At 37.2% G+C, this 20,377-nt stretch overlaps 1 protein-coding gene across 1 annotated transcript; it reads right to left on the bottom strand.

Moving 5' to 3' along the window:
• Window positions 1-718: 718 nt before the first annotated feature.
• LOC124869201 (ADP-ribosylation factor-binding protein GGA2-like) lies at window positions 719-19,278 on the bottom strand. The gene is made up of 16 exons (XM_047366974.1): window positions 19,110-19,278; window positions 16,547-16,631; window positions 16,110-16,185; window positions 14,386-14,484; window positions 12,947-13,070; window positions 12,689-12,789; window positions 12,537-12,617; window positions 12,312-12,449; window positions 8,459-8,669; window positions 8,200-8,370; window positions 8,046-8,113; window positions 7,845-7,957; window positions 6,461-6,609; window positions 5,908-6,077; window positions 5,090-5,200; window positions 719-1,970 (listed from the first exon to the last, which is right to left on the bottom strand). The coding sequence occupies exons 1-16, from the start codon at window positions 19,150-19,152 to the stop codon at window positions 1,809-1,811; spliced, it is 1,902 nt and encodes a 633-aa protein (XP_047222930.1). The 5' UTR covers window positions 19,153-19,278; the 3' UTR covers window positions 719-1,808.
• Between the last annotated feature and the right edge of the window lie 1,099 nt (window positions 19,279-20,377).

The following is a 20,377-nucleotide window of genomic DNA, read 5'->3' as shown; positions in this document are numbered from 1 at the left end:
ATACAGGATATAATAAAAAGAATTCAAAAAGGTAGGCCTGTCCTTTAAGTTTTCATTTTTTAATAAAGTCTGAACTGATCTTATATTAAAAAAAAAAAAATACACCAGTTTGCTTCTTTTATAAACATAAAACTAGAGGGACCTTTATCCAGATAGGTCGCTCTGATGAAAAACTACCAAGACTTCTCTGCCAATGCCAAATTATTCCACTAATAACTGTTGTCTGGTGCCTCTTATTGGATTGGATGACTAAAGTTTCAAGAAATAACAAATCCTGGCAATTTAACCGGTCATTCTTTTAGCAAACAGGAGTCTTCAGCAGTGTGTGGAAGACCTGTACACAAACCCAACAAACCTGCCGTCTGAATATCCAGATTGCTGTAAAATACAAAATCTTATGATCACATTATATCCCCACTCTGGCTTTTGTGGTTTCAGATAGTTGGTCTTAGGCCTTCCTTTATAAGCTTAAGCTTAGTTTGCCTGTTATAAAGTGAAATTGTTTTAATAAAAAAAGACAGAAAAATTTTTTTTGGTTGAAAATCTAAAGATGTAAACCTTTGAATGTTTAAAGGCCCTAGAAATTCACTTGCTAAAAAAAAAAGAAATTATTTAATAATAAAACAATAACTGGTGGTTTGTTATGTTTATTCTAATGTAATGTTCTAATGTTTATTAAAGTGTATAGAAGAAAAACGAGGCACACTACTAAAGTCTCTATATTTATAAAACCACAGGCTTTTTATTGGCAAATAGTGGCTTGACAATACAATATGAGACTGCAGAAAAGATAATACTTAGGTGATGACAGCAAAAAGATCAGCTGCACATATTTTCAGGAGTGAAAAAAACAACCAAAAACAATATATAAGAACATGGGATAACGTTGATAAGAGTTTATATAAGACTTGCAATAATGATCAGTTTTTACTGTCACATGGGGAAAAAGATTTACAGTATTTCACTCAGTTTCCTTCTCATTCCCTTGTTTCTGACAGGGTTTTCTTGACTGAAGAGCCTTTGTTTGATTTAAGTGGCACAGAGGTTTACTTGAAATGTAACTGGAATCAAAACATGCATAACCTTAAATATCTTTAAACGTTTTTATGAAGTCTGTGACAAAAACAAAATAACACACCTTTACTCCATTATGAAACATCAGGTTCTCTCAATAAATATTCACTAAAATAATAAATGTTCCATCTTAAAGGCACTTTGAGGAGACTTTACGGTGAAATTTTGGGTGTTATTTTTTTAAAGTAGGCAAATGAAAAAGTTCTAAAGTGCACACATGTATCCAGTAATATGTATGCATACTAATAGGTTAACAAAACCACAGCAGAAGGAGGATTATTAAATCAAAGCCCATAGAGCCCATAATAGAACAACAAATATCACATTTTTAAATTTTAACAACTTAAACACTCTTTAGCATGACTTAAAAATATTAAAGACTGAATTTTATTCCAAACCTGTTTACAAAGAGGTCTAATGTTGATCTGCAGAACAATTTAAACCAGGTGCATGCATATATAACACTACAAAATACCACCTGAGTAAGGTCTTACACCAGTCTATCGGTTCTGCGGACTGCATCCCAGCTGATGCTGTTATTCCAGCAAAAGCTTCGGATTGACTGCGACAGAGATTTTTTGAGCTCACTGTATCTAACACTTTAGTATTGTAGCACTGAACAATTTAAAACTCGTTGATGATGCATTGCTTTATTCCCTATGAACCTCATTCTTGTTTTAGTCGCCTTGTTCCTTACCCAGTCACTTCATTTTTCTTTTCTTTGCCTAAAATGTTTAGATTGTAGGTCCAGCAGAGTGATATTCTTGAGTTTGTGTAATTTTAAATTTTTGCCCAGTCCAAGTCGTCCAGTCAGGAAAGCTGTCGATCTCTCCTGTTTCAATTAGCTGCTGGTCACCGTACATCAGAGTCAGCTTGTAGCGTAGCCGAACTTTACGCTGAAAGAGAAAAATATAAATAAAAGCAGGTATGTCTTAATAAAATTGTTTTGAAATGTTTGATACAGTACTATGATGGCAAACAAAGAGGAAAGTGTTAGCTGTAATTGTGTATACACATTGTGTTACAAAATGTCAAGAAACTCCTGTTAAAATGTCTGGTTTTTGTGAGATAAGGTAAGTTTATTTATAAAGCGCTTTTCAGTAACGAGAGACACTCAAAGCGCTGTACATACAATTACAATACAAAGAAAATAAACACAGATACAGACAGAAAAACAGATCAAATGATAAAAATCATTTAAACTTGTTCCACCTTACATGTGACATCTATCCTACACAATTCAATAGAAACACGAATGTGTTAACCAGACTATATACAGGGGTTGGACAATGAAACTGAAACACCTGGTTTTAGACCACAATAATTTATTAGTATGGTGTAGGGCCTCCTTTTGCAGCCAATACAGCATCAATTCGTCTTGGGAATGACATATACAAGTCCTGCACAGTGGTCAGAGGGATTTTAAGCTATTCTTCTTGCAGGATAGTGGCCAGGTCACTACGTAATACTGGTGGAGGAAAACGTTTCCTGACTCGCTCCTCCAAAACACCCCAAAGTGGCTCAATGATATTTAGATCTGGTGACTGTGCAGGCCATGGGAGATGTTCAACTTCACTTTCATGTTCATCAAACCAATCTTTCACCAGTCTTCCTGTGTGTATTGGTGCATTGTCATCCTGATACACGGCACCACCTTCAGGATACAATGTTAGAACCATTGGATGCACATGGTCCTCAAGAATGGTTCAGTAGTCCTTGGCAGTGACGCGCCCATCTAGCACAAGTATTGGGCCAAGGGAATGCCATGATATGGCAGCCCAAACCATCACTGATCCTCCCCCATGCTTCACTCTGGGCATGCAACAGTCTGGGTGGTACGCTTCTTTGGGGCTTCTCCACACCGTAACTCTCCCGGATGTGGGGAAAACAGTAAAGGTGGACTCATCAGAGAACAATACATGTTTCACATTGTCCACAGCCCAAGATTTGTGCTCCTTGCACCATTGAAACCGACGTTTGGCATTGGCATGAGTGACCAAAGGTTTGGCTATAGCAGCCCGGCCATGTATATTGACCCTGTGGAGCTCCCTATGGACAGTTCTGGTGGAAACAGGAGAGTTGAGGTGCACATTTAATTCTGCCGTGATTTGGGCAGACATGGTTTTATGTTTTTTGGATACAATCCGGGTTAGCACCTGAACATCCCTTTCAGACAGCTTCCTCTTGCGTCCACAGTTAATCCTGTTGGATGTGGTTTGTCCTTCTTGGTGGTATGCTGACATTACCCTGGATACCGTGGCTCTTGATACATCACAAAGACTTGCTGTCTTGGTCACAGATGCGCCAGCAAGACGTGCACCAAGAATTTGTCCTCTTTTGAACTCTGGTATGTCACCCATAATTTTGTGTGCATTTCAATATTTTGAGCAAAACTGTGCTCTTACCCTGCTAATTGAACCTTCACACTTTGCTCTTACTGGTGCAATGTGCAATCAATGAAGACTGGCTACCAGGCTGGTCCAATTTAGCCATGAAACCTCCCACACTAAAATGACAGGTGTTACAGTTTCATTGTCCAACCCCTGTACGTGAGCACATCCATACAGTTATACTTTTGATTCAATTCAAGCATCCAGTCTTCTTGAGGACAGATCTACCATCTACTACAGAGAATCTGATTAACCACAAATAAAGTTCTGCTGTTTTCGTAGGATTTTCCTGACATTAGCTTGGTTGCATCGTTTAGCTAAAGCCAAAGAGTTTAGACAGGTTACAAAAAAATCAAAAGCATAATGTTTACAAACCATGGAACAGGAAAGAGTCTAATCTGTAATTGTAAAAAATTGGGGCTATAATGGCATAACAAAAACTGGGCAGTTCTCTAAAACTGACTGGTTCGAGTTGCCAAGGACCTGAAAGAAAGACTGAAGATACCATACAGGAATTCCTGGTTGTTGCATGTTTGTGACAACAATCTCCTATATTCTTTATATCTTTGAGGTAGGGTTGAAATACAGAAGTATTTTTCTGCAAGGAAAACATCCAGGACCTCCCAAAACCTTGTCGACCAAGGTGTTGAGACCAGATGTAACCAAGGTGGACCCTTTGGCCAGAAAGAACATTTCGGACAAAAACAAAACATCACCAAAAGAACACCATACCTACAACGAAACACGGCGAGGGCAGCATCACGCTCTGGTGTTACCTTTCTTCAGATGGAACTAGATTTATTCAAGGTGAATAAAATAATAAAAAACTGCAAATACAAGTCAGGTTTAACCCAAGCAGTCTGCTTGAAAGCTAAAGATGAAAATAAATGTTATTCTTCAGCATCATAAAGAGTCAGAAAAACATGTCAAAATAAACAAAAGAATATCATCATCAGGAGAAAATTTAAGTCTTAGAAACTAGCCCAGAACTAAATCTGAAGATCTGGGAGAACTTGAATAGGGTTGTGCACAAGAGATTTCTCCAAAGATTTAGAGAAATCTTTGCAAAGTAAAGTGGGCAAATATTTTCAAGTCAAGATGTACAATGCTGACAGACACCTACCAAAGAAATGATGCTTCAGGAAAGTTTTAGTCGCAGGTTTAATGGTGTGCAGACGCCTGCCATCAGGTTGTTGCAGCTTTTAAATTTTTTGATTTTTCCTTCTAACAGACTTGTATGTTTTTAAGGTAAATTGTAAAGGATACATGTTGCATTAAAGGTGTAAAAAGTTAATAATTATTCATCATTAATTCATAATTCTATGTCAGAAAACTTAGTAATTTAACAGGGGGTGCTTCTGCAGGTCAGTCATTAATTTGAGGTATTTTTGCTCATCTGCAACTATTTAATAGTAAAAACATTTTCAAGTGTAAAATCCAGCTAGAGAAAGCTGCTATTAGTGCCACACAGTTGTAATTGCTGCAAAAAAAACTGACAAGGTAGTATAAATAAGCATAAAATTAAAATGTAATAACATAACATTGGTTTCACCATTATGCAGTGTTTCTTGGCTATTAAAATAAAGAAAAAACAAACACAAATATGTAAATGCTTTTATACTCACACTTTCAGGATTAGCTAACAGCAGGACTTGTGAGACTGCAGGTGGAGGCAGCAGAGGGTTGTAAGGAGGAAGCTGTGTCCGGGAGGCTGGCTGCAGTTTAACCAGCATGCTCTGAAGTAGAGTTAAGGTCAGATGTTCTTAGTTCAGAAATGAAGAGTAGAATATGAATGCTATCGGTACTGCACAAGTGTGCAACTGCTACAGAATCAATGCAGGTGCTACATTAATGTCACAGCAATGACCCAATAACAACACTACCTAATCTCATTATGCACTATGCAAACGCTCCATCGGCACCGATGAAGATTCACTCACCTTGAGGTGCTGAATGTTTGGAGTGGTTCCATCTGACACCTACTGTCTGATCAATTCAGCTCATAATAATTTGGCCACTTGGGGACACTTTTAGACAATATACAGGGCATTGAAATACAATCTCCTTATCTTTAAATATAGTTTTGAAAAAATATATATAATAAGACAGTGACATCACCGCAAAAGTTATGGACCCCTTCCTGAAACAGTGTAGCACTCTAAATCAGGCAAATCAAAACTTCATACACCATACAAAGACATGACAGGATATTTTAGAAAATGCGTATCATTTTTTTACATTTAGACTCACATAACACGAGCTTTTAGATACACCAACACACATGGTAAGATACGAAACTGTGCCACAGCAGCTTTAAAGACACTTTCAACAGTGAAACAGTGAATGTAAGTATTAACTCATCCAAATCTACAAGACTTTAAGCTCACAGACCCCTTTATTATTTTGGGTTTAACACTGTGACTCGTTTCTTTTTTTTTTTTACCTTGGGAACAGCAACTTGAAACATGAAATCCTTCACACTGAGGGCAGATGTGTTCACTGCGGACATGACGGCCACCGCCACACCTGGATGACCAGATGGACAGTCTCTGGCAAAATGGAGTGACACATGGATACCAGCCCTGTTGTACAATGTGATTGGCTCCAGCTGACCTGCAACACATGAGAAAAAAAAAAACAAAATAAAAAAACATTCAGAAACAAACTGAAAGCTGAGCTTGTACTAAGCAAAGCCACTAAGCAAATATCATCATTAAAAAAAATAAATTACACCCTCATTAAATTCTAGTGTTTCAATTTTTCAACAATCTTTTCCATTCTGGGTTTAATAAATAATGATATGGTGCAATCAGTTGTGTGTGTCTTTGTATTTTTTGATTTATATATTTTTAGAACCTGGTAAAGATTGCATCATTTATATGTTAAAACCTTAACGTTTTAAGAGGGTTTTCATTCTTTTCACTCTGACTGTAAGTTTCTAACAGCTGCAAATTGCTCATTGTAAACAGGAGGTAACTGAGCCTGAGGAGACATACTGGATCTGATGGTTTCTAAAGGAACAAAGATGTTCTTCAGCGACGAAGGGGGGTGACAGCTCTCCTGCAGTATCAGCGGTGACCCAGACCCTTTATTTGGTTCTTCATTTGATCCTGATCCTGCGACCAGCTGAGATGGGAAATGCGACCTTATAGCACAACAAGTAAAAGTAGTTTAGCCAAATAAATTAAAATAAAATCAAAACACAACATGTCATAGGTGGAATGAGATCTTTTATTTTGTTTTATATAGTGTACACTTTTGTTTCTATATTTTATTTGGTATCTACTTCTATGATTAAATATGAATGTTGTCAAACTGAAAATGAGACACTTTTCAAGCCTCGGCTATGTAAAGGCAAGACCTAAATCCAGCTGAAAATTTGTGGCATGACGTGAAAACAGTTTTTCAGACGCTCTCCTTCCAATCTCACTGTTTCAGTTATTTTGCTAAGCAAAATGGGTAGAAAAAAAACAAAAATGTGTAAAGCTGTCAGAGATATATCCCAAAAGAGTGTAGATTTAGTGGGATTAAATACAATATAAATGCACAGCACACATTTCAGATTTGTTTAATTGAAATTTATGGAGCCTTTTCTTTCTATTCCACAACTATGTACTACTCTGTGCTAATTTATCAGGTAAAATCTTAATGAAATACACTAAGGTTTGTGGTTGCAACCAATACACAATGTCAAAATGTGAAAAGGTTCAAGACGTGTGAATACTTTTTCAAGACACAGCCACTACAGCATTTTTTTATTTATATGTTTTTAAGCTGAGCCTTCATTTAGAAACCCACGACTCATTGGTTTATCAAATGGAACAAATGTCTGGTAAGGAGATATTTAAAAAACTCTGTAAATTGTTATCTTATAGTTGCAGTTTTCAGCCGTTTTCAAATATTTTACATTATTACGTCCAGAACACAAATTCTGGGTCTTTGTATCACATAAATGTGATTTTATCTGAATTATTTTGTTATATCTGGCTGTTTAGGCGGTTGCCATGCTGGAATATGATCATCTGCTCAGGTCCCAAGTCTTCCTCTAACAGATTTATCTCCATATTTGACCTATATTTAGCTCCATCTGTCTATCGATCAACTCTGACCAGCTTCTTACCTCTGTTGAAGAAAAAGCATTCCCACAGCATGATGCTGCCACCACTGTGTTTCATAGTGGAAATTGTGTGTTTAGGGTGATTGGCAATAGTAATTTTTCCACCACACATACATTGTACTTGTAGAGCAAAAAGTTCACTTTGGTTTCATCAGACGAGAGCACCTTCTTCCACATGTCTGCTGTGTCCCCTACATGGCTTGCAGGAAACTATAAGCAGGACTTCTTTTTGTCAACAATGACGATAGTAAATTTTTCCTTACCAGCCATTTGTTACATCTGATGAATCACTGCTTTCTCCACATCCACGGGCTCTCAGTAAAATTTCTCTCCCTCCATTCTGGTTACCATTAGTCATCTGACAGCCTTTGTCAATCTTAAAACAGAAAATATTTTTGTTACATCATCTTATAATAAAAAGAAAAGTTTAAATCTTTATCTTTAGGCTTTTACTGAAATTTCACCTGCATAAGCTCCTCGTAATATGACTTTGGGTTCCGCTGGATTTGTTTTGTGACCAAATCATCAAACTCTGTAATTAGACAACATCACTATAATAAGGGAATCACTTTAATAACGATAGATATATCACAATAAAGGGTTCAAATGAAATTTCACCAAAGTCCGGCTCTGGTCCTGAAAAAAAGGTGTTGTCTAAATGAGAGGAGAACATTGGTGAAGAAGACTCAAATGGAGGTGATGAATCAGCTTTTCTTTGGATCTGTGGAGAGTCCAGAGCTGATAGATCGATGAGGTGGTAACTCTTTATCTCTCTGCGGTTCATCGAACCTGAGCAAATATTAAAACAAAGTCTGTAAAAATACAACAAAGACAGACCCAAAAGTGCTAGAGACAGAAGGCATCATATCAGGCTTACAGATATTTTTGCTTGTTACTTCTTCACTTTTGCTTCTTGATCTGCCTGGGTGACATGTTCCTCTTGCCATCAGATCTTTGTAGGCATTCACTACACGCGTCAGCTCGTCATTTGCTGCCAGGATTTGTGCTAGAGCTGCATCATCGTCCGTCGTGTCGCTAGCCAACCTGAACAGGCTGGGCCTCAGTCGGTCGCAGCGTTCATATAGCTCCTACATTTATAACATAGAGATCTAATGTTACAGACGGCCATGTTTTAAATCACAACTGCAGATAAGAGAGACACTAATGCAGGACAGACACTTAAATTCCTGTGATACACAAATGAGGCTATTCCAGATCCAGCTAACATCCCAAAGGGTTTTAAAATCATTCTGGGAAACCACAGGCTGTCTTTTTTACTAGAATAAATTTAGTCTTGGCAGCATTTTCTGATGCTCTTTGAAATCTATGTAAAAAACAGAAAACCCTATGCTGTATGAAATCGGGCACTGTTAAAACCACTCTAACACCCTTGTGTAGAAATAACTGTGATGTTCGTGGAAGATCTACATGTTTTATATGAGCAGAAAAATTAGGTTTGGGTCCAAGTCAGTCAAGAGAAACATAAAGAGGAGGCCCCAAATTTAAACCACCACCAGTTAAAGGGGGATGGCATAACTGGTGAGAAACAGGTGAGCTTTAAAAATAACTCACAGCAACAACTACACAGTGTCTAATGTCTGTGTGCAACAAACACTGCCATCTAATGGCAGACAGATGCATTTTCATTAGTAAAATGAAGGGTGTCTAAAGTCAAAGATGCCATGCGATTCTAAAGCGCGTAAACATCTTAGAGCTCTGCAAAAGCTACAACCAACTGATACCAAAGATGATCATAAAATCCAGGGTTCTTACACATTTTCCATGTTAAAATTCCAGACTTTTCCAGTCTCAACGTTGCAAAGTCCTCAATCCTTTACGGTTACGTTTACATCTAAAAATATAAAATTGTAAGGCTCATTGTGAATGTCTGGTAGATATTTCTAGAGTGGGCAGGCTGGCTTTAAAGGTGAAAGCTGCAAAATTCAGAAACTGGAAGGAAAGAGAGAAAGGAGGAAGGAAGAAATGGCACAAGGGAAGAAGGAAGAAAGAACTAAAAGAAGAAAAGAAGGAATGACAAGATAGGGAGTAAGAAAGAAAAACAAATAGAAGAAAGCAAGGGAAGTAGGACACAAGGAAGGAAATACAGAAAGGATGGAAGGACAAATAAGAATGAGATGTGACTAACAATGACAGGAAGGAAGGACATTGAAGAAAGAAGGAATGACACAAGAAAGGGAAAAAGCAAGGAAAGGGAGAAACACAATAAAGGAAAGAAAGGGAAGAAAGACACAAGGAAGGAAAGAAATGAAAGATGAAAGGAAGAATACAAAGAAGGAAAGAATTAAAGGAGGTAGGACATAAGGAACGAAAGAGGGAAGAATATACGGTATGAAGGAAGGAAGGAAGGAAGAAGGGAAGGAAGAAAGCAAGAATGAACAAGAAAGGACATATTATATAGAACGAAGTAATGAAAATAGAAGGACCCAAATTAGAAAATAGAAAAGGGAATAAAGACTGGGAATACAACTTTTTTTTCATCCTCCTATTTTCTTTTCAATACTTAGAAAATATTAAAATTAAATTCCATACTTTTGCTTTTCCAGACAGCATAGGAACCCCAAAACTCTTACTCAGTCACAGACTTTCATCTGCAGTTACCAGACCTTAATCCTTCTGAATATTTATGCTCATCAGAAAAATGAGAAAGCCAAAATATTCCTGAAACCACAAGATGCTGGAACACTGACCAATCACACAGTGAGATCATGAGACAGCAGTGATATCCTGTGCTCTGACTTTATGTTTATATGAAAAAGCTTAAAGATGAGTGCTAAGAATCTCTTTAGGTCTTTAAGCATGAGCATGAAACAACCATTGAAATTCAAATAATGACCTCCAAAGCATTCCCGTTTCCTGGAGGAGAGCATTCTAAATTTATAAGAAATTGAAAAAATGTGATTAACTTAATTACTTTTAATACCAGAACTAATGAAGTGTCTATCTTTAATAAACAAAATGCATCAACTGAACATGGCCTGCAACAAGACCAATCTGTGGTAAAAGTTACAGAAAACCACAGAGATCTAGAGTAAAAAATAGCACTCTCTGCATTCAACAAGCCATCTAAAAATAGAGGCCAGTTAACTTTGTTTTATATTTTCTCAAAATCAGGTTTTTAATTTTCAGAATTCAAAACTTTCCAAATAAACACATTACTTAATGTTAAAGTATCAAATCATATGTTTAATGCCTAAAATTGCAACAGTTGAAATTTCAACAATTCCAACTAAAAATTATTGCAATTGATTTAATGTTTTTATAAGGCTCTAACGAAATCTTCCTGACAGTAATCTGCAAGATAAACTTCAAATTTAAACATTAGGGCTACGTTCACACTGCAGGTCTTGATCCTCAGTTCGGATTTTTTCTAAAATCATATTTTTTTGAGTCGTCGTTCACATTACTTTTAAAATGCTGTCTATATCTGGCTCCAATCTGAACTGTTTGTGGCTCCAAAGTGACCTGCATGTGCAAAATCACAATGATTTCACACACACACAGCACGCTTTGGTCCAGCAAACATGGAAGACATCGGTGTTATTGCTTCCTGTCCGACAGAAGCTGTTTAATGTGTCAGCAGGTGCTGAGGAGGAAACGCACGAATAAAGCAGAAGTGAAATTCTGCATTCTGGTATTTGCGGAGCTTTTGCTGCAAATTTATCAGAGAGAACTGTTTGGATGCGAGGACTATCCAAATCCCAATCTGGCTTAAACAGAGGTATGATTCCATATATTAATGACGTCTAACATCTCACTGTCCTTCCACTGTCCAGTAAGGCTGCAGCTGTCATCCATCTTGCTAACCGCAATCAATCCCCGGCGGTGTAAAGTTGTGACAAATGTCAATGGAAAGTGACGTCAAAGTCACATCAAATCTGCCTTGGTTGTTCCTACTGGAGTCGGACCCAAAAAGATTAAATACAAATTTGGCTTAACACCACATATGGAAGTGGCTTAAATCTGACTTGGAAAAAAAAGTCAGATATGGGCTAGATCTGAGCGTTCACACTTGTTCTCAAAAGTCTGACCCAATCATTGGGTTCTGCTGAACCCAATAACAAAACCATAAAGTTTCTTGACAGTCTTCTCCGCTCAAAGGCGAGGTAAACCGGGATCCAGAATGCTGCTGTAATGTTCTAACATGTTTCCTAAAACCCGCATAGTTGTATCAGTTATTTCTAAATAACTACCTGACTCAGTACAAGTGGAAACAGAATGTCTTCAGTAAACAAGCATGTCACTCTGATGAGGATCTTTACTCAAGGAGACATTTACAGAACTGGTAGAGGAAAGATGGTTTGCAACCATACCGACCATGTCCTGGTCGGTATGGCTAGAAAGGCGCTACACAAGTTCAGTCAATTTACCATAAAAACGATGAAATCAAACTGTGTGAAAATATGTAGGTAGAATGGATTTTAAATGAAAACTATGGGGGATTACAATCCGCTATAAAAAAATGTATTTATGACAATTTCATAAATTCAGTTTAAGGTAACTGTCTGTGTTACACAATGGGTTGTTCTCCTGCTTCTTTAAGTAGGTGCTTTGAGTGTTATAGATCTCTCCCACTCGACTCTTGGTTGAGCCTCAGCTCAGCATGCCCTGATAAATACGTTGTGGACCGGGTCCAGATCGATTTTCCGTTCCATCCAGATCCAGACTGCAGTCCTGACTTTGACAATTTCTCTATGTGATGTCCAGCATACCTTAACATCATCACTGGGCTGTAATAAAGTTCCAGTAACTGTGTGCTGATCCAGTAGTTCTCGGAGCTGCTTGGTGCTGCTATCCACCTCCAGTAGAGTTGACTCACGCTTTTCCACTTTCTCAGCCTTTTCCTGCTCCTAAGGAACACACATCGATATGATCAGTTCATACAATTATTAAGGCATGCATGCACAGCTAACTAGCACCACAACCACATTCCTCACCTCTTTGATTGTGCTTTTAATGAGTCTGTTGGCAGTTTCCAGGTCTTCTGGACAGCCACTCTTCAATAATCTTGCTAAGAGCTGAAGAAGAACAGACATATTAGCCTTATGAAAATTTTAATAGGAATAAATATACAGTCACAAACTCTCACCTTGGCCTTATCCTCCTGATCAAAAACAGATTCTGTGGTTCTTTGTGGAGGAGGAGCCATGATAAGTGTTTCTGGCAGTTTGGGATCTGTCTTTACAATACCTAAAATCAGAGAGGGAAAAAAAGCTTTACTGAGAGAAAGAAATAACAGTAAAAAATAAATAACTAATTACCATATTTAAACAGTATTTTTTTTTAACTAGCGATCCTGAGGGAAGGTAAATCTAAAGAGTTCATGTGTGTTTGTGTTGCTCCTCACCTTGTTTCTTCAGCATGCTGTAGGCTTCTTGAATTTTTGGTTCTTCTTTAAGCCAGAGGGTCCAGCCGTAGAGGACCTCTGTCACTCTGTCTTTAACTTTCTGTGGAGTCCACGCGCCAAAATACTGTCCGAAAAAAAAAAAAAGAAGATCATGGATAAAACCTGTCATCTGCTTACAATTTCTTTGTACTCATCAATCCACATAATTGTGTAGTAGGAGACAAATGAACACATTTCAAAATTATTTAGAAATAAAAACCTAAAAAAAGTGTGGCATTTGTACTGAGCCCCCTTTACTCTGTACCCCTAAATAAAATCCAGCGCAACTACTTGCCTTCAGATGTCACCCAATCAATAAATATAGTCCACTTAGTATAGATAATCTCATGATAGATACAGTTGTCCAGCTTCATACAATGACTTTCTTTATTCCACTCCTCCATAAAAGCCAGATTTGTGGAGTGCATGAATGTAAGTTATCTTTTTTCTATAGTTTCCCTCACCACAGCTGTGCATCTCTGCAGCTCCTCCACACTTGCCATTGACCTCTTGACTGCTATTCTGACTAATGCTGTCCTTGCATGGGCTGTCCGTATAGCTTATACCATATTCTTTTCCCTTTTGGGATGATGGATTGAACAATGCTTCGTGAAATATACAAAGCTTAGGAAAACAGTTTTATGATGCTGCTCTACAACTTTATCCTCGACTTGTCCGCTGTCTTCTTTGGTCTTCATGGTGCTGCTCGCTCATTTGTGTTCTTTAACAAACCTCTGAGGACTTAACAGTACAGCTGTATTCACACTAAGGTCAAATTACAAACATTTGGACTGTTTAACATTAAACGTCTTCTAAAAGCAGTTCGTTTTACAGGCTTTCATTTAAATGTTTCAGATTAAAGGAAGCTGAATGCTCCTCTTCAAAGCTAAGCTCTACTCTGTGTTAGTCTATCACATTAAGTCCAACAAAATACATTGACGTTTTTGGATTTAATGTGACAAAATGTGAAAAGGTTTAGGGGTATGAATCCTTTTGCAAGACCCTGAATGTCTTCTTATAATGTGTAGTTTTCACTTGGATTTTGCTCTGGAAAGACCTTCATACAACAAGAAGAAAACACACCGTGTTGCAAGCAGGCATTTAACTGTCTTTTTTCAGGTGCATTAAGGGTGAACAAAGGAATCTAAAGCAAAGCTAACCAATGTAATTGGCCGAATATGGTATTAAAAATACTTCTCCCATTCTTTGAAGGAAGGAAGCAACACAAATGATAAAGAGAAAAAATGTATTCTAAAACATTTGTGCTGTTACAGAACTAACAAAAAAATGATGTGTTCCTATATCAGATTATAGAGGGTGTAAGAGAGAAAATAGAGATTCATGGTGTGAATCATTAATGATTTGAATACACTGAAAGTCAAGTCTGTGGTAAGCGGTACCTTTGGTGTTAAGACTTTAATAAGCTCATTCAGAAAGCGAAACTTTGCAGCCTCACTGTGGAACCTCTTCCCGCAGTTGTTCATGCATGCCTCGAGAACCTGGAAAACACCCAAAAAAAAGACAAGAAAAAGTGAAAATGAAAGAAACAAAAAAACACAAAAGAGAAGAATCTGATTTTTTCCATCACTAACTTGTGGTTTACCACCACTTACATGTCAGATGATATGAAGCGCATGATCCTTGAAATGTTGCATTTCATGGCAACTTACTTTTTAAAGTAGAGTAATATTCATGTGGTTACATTGTCGTTACACATATTACTCACAAGACCAGCATTTCCCATAGTTAACACAAAGACAATTGTTCTTTAGGTGAAGTGCACGCATCATTTAAATTACCATTATAAATGAAGTGTGACCTTTAAAATGCGTACTATATGTTCACTCACTAATTAAACTAAGCTGGGACAGTTTATTCAAAGATAAAATGGAAATAATTCACCAATAAAGAAAAGGAAAAAATATAAATTTTTTAAATTGGGAGTTATGAAAAGTTACAGTTTCAAAATTACAATAATTCTCTGTCACACCTCTATGAATGTTTAAATTCCTTTCAATAAGATCCCAAAGCAATTTTACTCCTGCTGTTTGGAGCATAAGCACTTGTTTTATGGCAAAAGGTCCTGGGTTTGAGCACATAGAGAATGAATGGATAGTATGGAACATAAAATAATGCAGCATTGCCCTCTCCCTACCTGTTGCTGCACACTGCCTGCCAGGTGTGTAGAAGCTGGCTGTGGCTACTACACTTATTTTAACCCTCTAAGAAAGACAGATTTGGCTATTGGGAAATGTTTTCAGATGCAAAAAACGCAGTCAAGGTGAAAACTAAAAAAGGACAGCTTTCCATTTTGATTAAGCGAAAACTGTTTTCAAACCACAGTCAACAAGTTAGCCTGTCTTGTGTATGAAAATCAAAATATTAATAAAAATATGTTAAAATTAATATTATTATGACCATAATAATCAATGTTACATTATTTTAGCAACAGTAGTGATTATTGGTGTTTGTCTGTCAGTTGGATCATACTATACATTTAATCAATTGCTTATAATGATGTTAATAATTATTATAGATCCACTGTGAAAACTGTAGCATGTTTAATTAAGATTATGACATTGTGGGGATCTCATAGTGACTCATGTCTCTAGTTAAGACTTGCATTGCATATCATGCATACGTAAAAAAAAAAAATTATTCATATTTAGTCTCAAATTTTTTCATGCCCTTGGCAGATTCAGGTTTACATTTTTGTTCCTACCAAAAAGTTTGTTAAAGATGGAAATTGACAGGCAACTCCCAAACGTAGTAAGACATCAGGCAAGTGTATCATTTTCTGAAATAAAAAAAGGTTTCTATTTTTGTGTGAACAAAAAAATGGCATGTCAAAAAGTATTTATACCCTTCTTGATAACCAATTGAAAAGCATTTACTGGCATTGCAGCAATCAAACACCCACTGTCCAGCATTATTAGAACATCACCATTTCTGACCATTCATCTGCTACTCTGAGCTCCAAGTCTGTGAGGTTAGAACTGGGCCACTTCAAACATTAATATTACTTCCATTCAGAAGATACATGTTGCTAAAATTAAAATATGACTTTGCCAGAGGTATGATCATTTTGAGCCTAACTGTATGTGTAAGGAGTTTGAGTACTAACAGTAAGGGCTTGCAGAGCTTCCTTCTCCTGCGGGGACTGGATCTTATGGGCAATAAGACGAAGCGCTATCTGTGGCCTGCAAACGGAAAACATGACATCACATTAAAATGGGTGAGTGGGTCATGTAGGAACGCTGTGTTCCTAATTTGCTAGACATGCAAAGAGAACTGGACTTAAATTCCTAAAAGACAGGACAGGCCTCTGAATTTGCATTGTCTTTATCAGTTACACCACCTCAACGTGGTGCAACAGAAACTATGGTTAAAACCTGTGAAGCAATTCTTTCCTCAATGCCTTGATGGCGCGAAAGTAGCTACTAGAAGCAATTGGTCTTCCCACAAAACTCTAGACGATGCCAAAAACCAGCAGGGAGGAGACCCTCACAAGCTTGCACAGGTTTTAAAAATGTGTGATAAAGGAAACTGTTGTAGACCTACCCCTCAGTCTCTTGGATGACGAGTTTATAGAAACCCTCTATGCAGTCCCATCGGTCTTCCTCATTATTTGGATCTGTAGACTTGTCTGATTCAATTAGACAAAAAAGTGGGTTAAATATAATGACATGATTACTTACCAAGGGTAAAAAACAAACATGGATGTACTTTTAAGGCAACGTTTCTTAGGCGGTATTCTATTTGTTACCACACTCTTTTTACTCTATTTAACCAGGTGGAAAAGGGATGGTCATCATGATTTTAAAAAAATTTAGATTTGTGCTAATTTTCGTGTTTAATGCTCTGATTTACAGCAACCGCAACGTGTTTTATTGCTACTATTTCTGTGGCCGATTCTCTTGACTTAGTATATTGACTATCTTGACTTCATCTGAACTTTTTGGATATTCATTTTGTGATTTGCTTAAAAAATAACAGCAATCAGGTTTCAGTGTTTATTATTATGTTAATTCATAAAACTAATTAAAAATGCCTCAACTAAAAGTAACCTCCAACAGGGCTTATTCCATTAAGTTTTCTATAATCAAAAACTCAGAAAAACAGTGTTGGAGGAAGTAAAAGTATACACAAATAATTAGGAAGTTCTATTTCTAGACAAAAAAACAGAAAGGGAGTCTGTTGTAATTGACCAATTATCAACACATTTAAACCATAAATTTCCTGTTAGCGATTGTGTTCATGTCACTGCACACACTAGATTGAACTAGAAGAGGTACAATGAGAAAGACAAAATCAGAACAGGTCTATGAAAAATAAAATTAGAGTCATCACTATAAGCAAAGAGAAAGAAAAAAAAACATGATTTTAGCACCAGAAGCTCAGATATCTAGCTCTAGTTATGTTTAATCGGAGATGTATCCACAAACTTTTATCTTAAGCCAAGAGGGTACAAAAGGAACCACCTAGAAACCACCACGAACAAGATCTTGAGCAAATATTAGATTCCGTTTGATCTATATAATGTGACCTTTAGGTGCAGGACTCTGAAGGCAACATGAGATTCCATGTTAGCGAATGAAACTTTGACATGCAAAATAGGGAATTTGGGGACCAAACCACCATTAGACTTCTGATTAAAAGAGTAATACTCTGAATCCTGAGCTTAAACTATTCAGAGTATTCCACATATATGTCTGAAATATTCTAGTAATATTCTCTGGGTCTCATTTAGCTGTTAGTGGAATCAGTTCAGAATCAGTTGTTTATTTAGTTTAATAAACAGGGACAATGCACAGGAGCATTAATCCCAAAGTAAAATGTGCTTTATACCAGAAAAAGCATCTGCAGTCTTGCATCCAAATTAAGGAGTTCATCACAAGCCAGCCATTTCTGACCCACACAAGGTCATCCAAAACCCTTCATCAAATCAGTCCTATGCACGAATGCATTCACACGAGCTTATTTACGAGTGGTTTTAAGTTTTTGGAGGACTTTTACCTTGCAGTTTTTTTACATAAAAAAAAAACTATGGCGGAAGTAGGCTGCTTAAACTGGGCCTGGGTCTGCTGGAGGTTTCTTCCTGTTAAAAGAGAGTCATTCCTTTCTGCTTGTTGCTACATGCTTGATTAGTATAAGGGATTGCTGCAAGGTTAATGACTGAATGCAATTAACCATCCACTCTCTGTACATACTTGTTCAGTAGTAGGAAGAGTTCCTCCAAAGACAGTTTCTTAGTGTTACTGGCTGGGCTTTCTTAGTTAAAAGCTTTTATACCACATGGTATGATAACTCAATTTGACTGCACTGTATTATAACTGTAGGATTGAACTAGAACGTGTGTAACTGAAAATGATTCTGTCTGTATGATTGGAATAACTTGATATACCTTTATAAATGTATGTATATGAATTGGATCTGTTTATCTTAAAGTGTCTGGAGGTGACGTGTTGTCAACTGGTTCCATCATAAACAGAACTAAATTAAATTTACTTAAAATTGTTTATCAAAACCCTACATTTGTGTATAAACAAATGTAGGGTTTATGCTTACATATTTTAATGTGGGTTTAAGAGAACTCTGAAAGAACAATTTCAGGAATATCTCAAATAACTCCAGGGAGTGTATTTAGTTAGGGTAAATAAGGTTTGTTTACTCTGTAAGCAGTGTTCACCAACCAGGATTCGCCCAACTGCAGGAAACTATTGAAAACGCTTTATTTTGATTTCTCGTGAAATCAAAAACAAAATTAGGTTTTAAACAAATAATTTGATTGTTAGAAACCGCAGAGCTCGTGCACGATCGGACACAGACAAAACCGCTCGAGCGCCTCTCGGGCACGCGCTTGCCGTTCAGCAACTTCCTGTTAAAGCTAAAAGTTTGTACCAAAATTATTTATTTAACCAATTAAAGTGAAGCAAAGATGGCCACACATGGAGCCGAGCCCTAAAACCTGCTGCTGGGATAATAAAAGCTCCCAAAGCCGTCACGGGCTGACGGTTAATATGACGTTCAACGGCGACCGTTGGTGGGAGGTAAGTGACGAGATGCAAGCTAGCGCTCCGTCCCATCTGCGAACGAGTTGCTGAAAACCGTTTTCTTTACTTACTCAGCCACGATTCAAAGGTATCCAAGCTGTCACCACTCGCCATAGCCGCCCAAGTCTGTCCACCGGTCCGGAAGCTGCTGCTGACCTGAGAGCGTCTCTCTGAGGGTTGAGGCGCTTGTCAAACAGCCGCTTGTTTATGGTGACATGTGACACTCACGCACCGTCAGTCACACTTCTGACGTTCCAACCAAGTTATACATAACACCCCCCCGTTCACTGACAGGGAACATGATCATCCTAATCTGCATGATAACGCTGTCCACCTAACCGTTTTAGAAAAACACGAGTCTCGATTGAAGGTTTAAATCTTAAAACGTTATAAGTTGTGTATTTTCATTAGTCTGAAAAGAAAGATAAAACATATTTCACAGGAGAACAGTTCCCTAACCTCGAAGACACATACTAACAAAAACACTTTGCTTGCAAATTAATGCATTTACTAATTTATTATATTTATATTACATATTTTCTTGGCTTGGATACTTTAACTGAAGAAATAAAGGCTAGAGGCCACAGTACTGATTATCATTAGTAGTGGTAAGTATTTGTGGTAGTATTAGTAGACAAATGTACTTTCTGTACACTGAAGAATCTATATGGTGGAACTTACTAACTCTAGTTAGTAAGTTCTACCTTATGCAAGTAGATTTGAACAAATTTCATCAGAATTTTATGATTTATATAGAAAGTGGTGCGTAACAGTGAGGTGAATGGGAAAAAAACATGGTTCTCAAAGGTTTTTAACAAATACAAACCTGAAAGTGTGCGTTTCAGTCCCCTTTAATATGATAGCACTACAAAAGATCCAGGCCAACCATTTGCCTTTACAAGTCACATAAGTAAAACGAATCCTCCCGTATGCTATTTAAATACAGCTGATCTGTGAAGATACCAGAGGTTTGTTAGAGAACATACGCGAACGAATACAATCGTGAAGACCAGGAAATGCCGCAGGCAGGTCAGGGATAAAGTTGTGGAAAAGTTTAAAGTGGGGTTAAGTTATAAGACGACAATTTCTCATGCACCACTTTATAATCCATTATCTGGAAATGGAATGAGTATGTCACCACAAATCTACCTAGAAAATATGGATACTCACCAATATTTAATCAGACTAAATTTTCCTGTTAGGGTTACCAAAGTTAAGTTGAATTTCGGATTGAGTTTAAATATATTTTCTTAGTTTTAGGTAAACTAAACTGCCTTTTGAACTGCAAGACTCTGTGACTTGGTGCCAACGTTTTGGGTATCCTTCCGCAAGCTTCTCA

Source organism: Girardinichthys multiradiatus, chromosome 5 (genome assembly GCF_021462225.1).
Source record: "Girardinichthys multiradiatus isolate DD_20200921_A chromosome 5, DD_fGirMul_XY1, whole genome shotgun sequence".
NCBI lineage: Eukaryota > Metazoa > Chordata > Actinopteri > Cyprinodontiformes > Goodeidae > Girardinichthys > Girardinichthys multiradiatus.
This window is presented reverse-complemented; position numbering and strand designations above follow the sequence as displayed.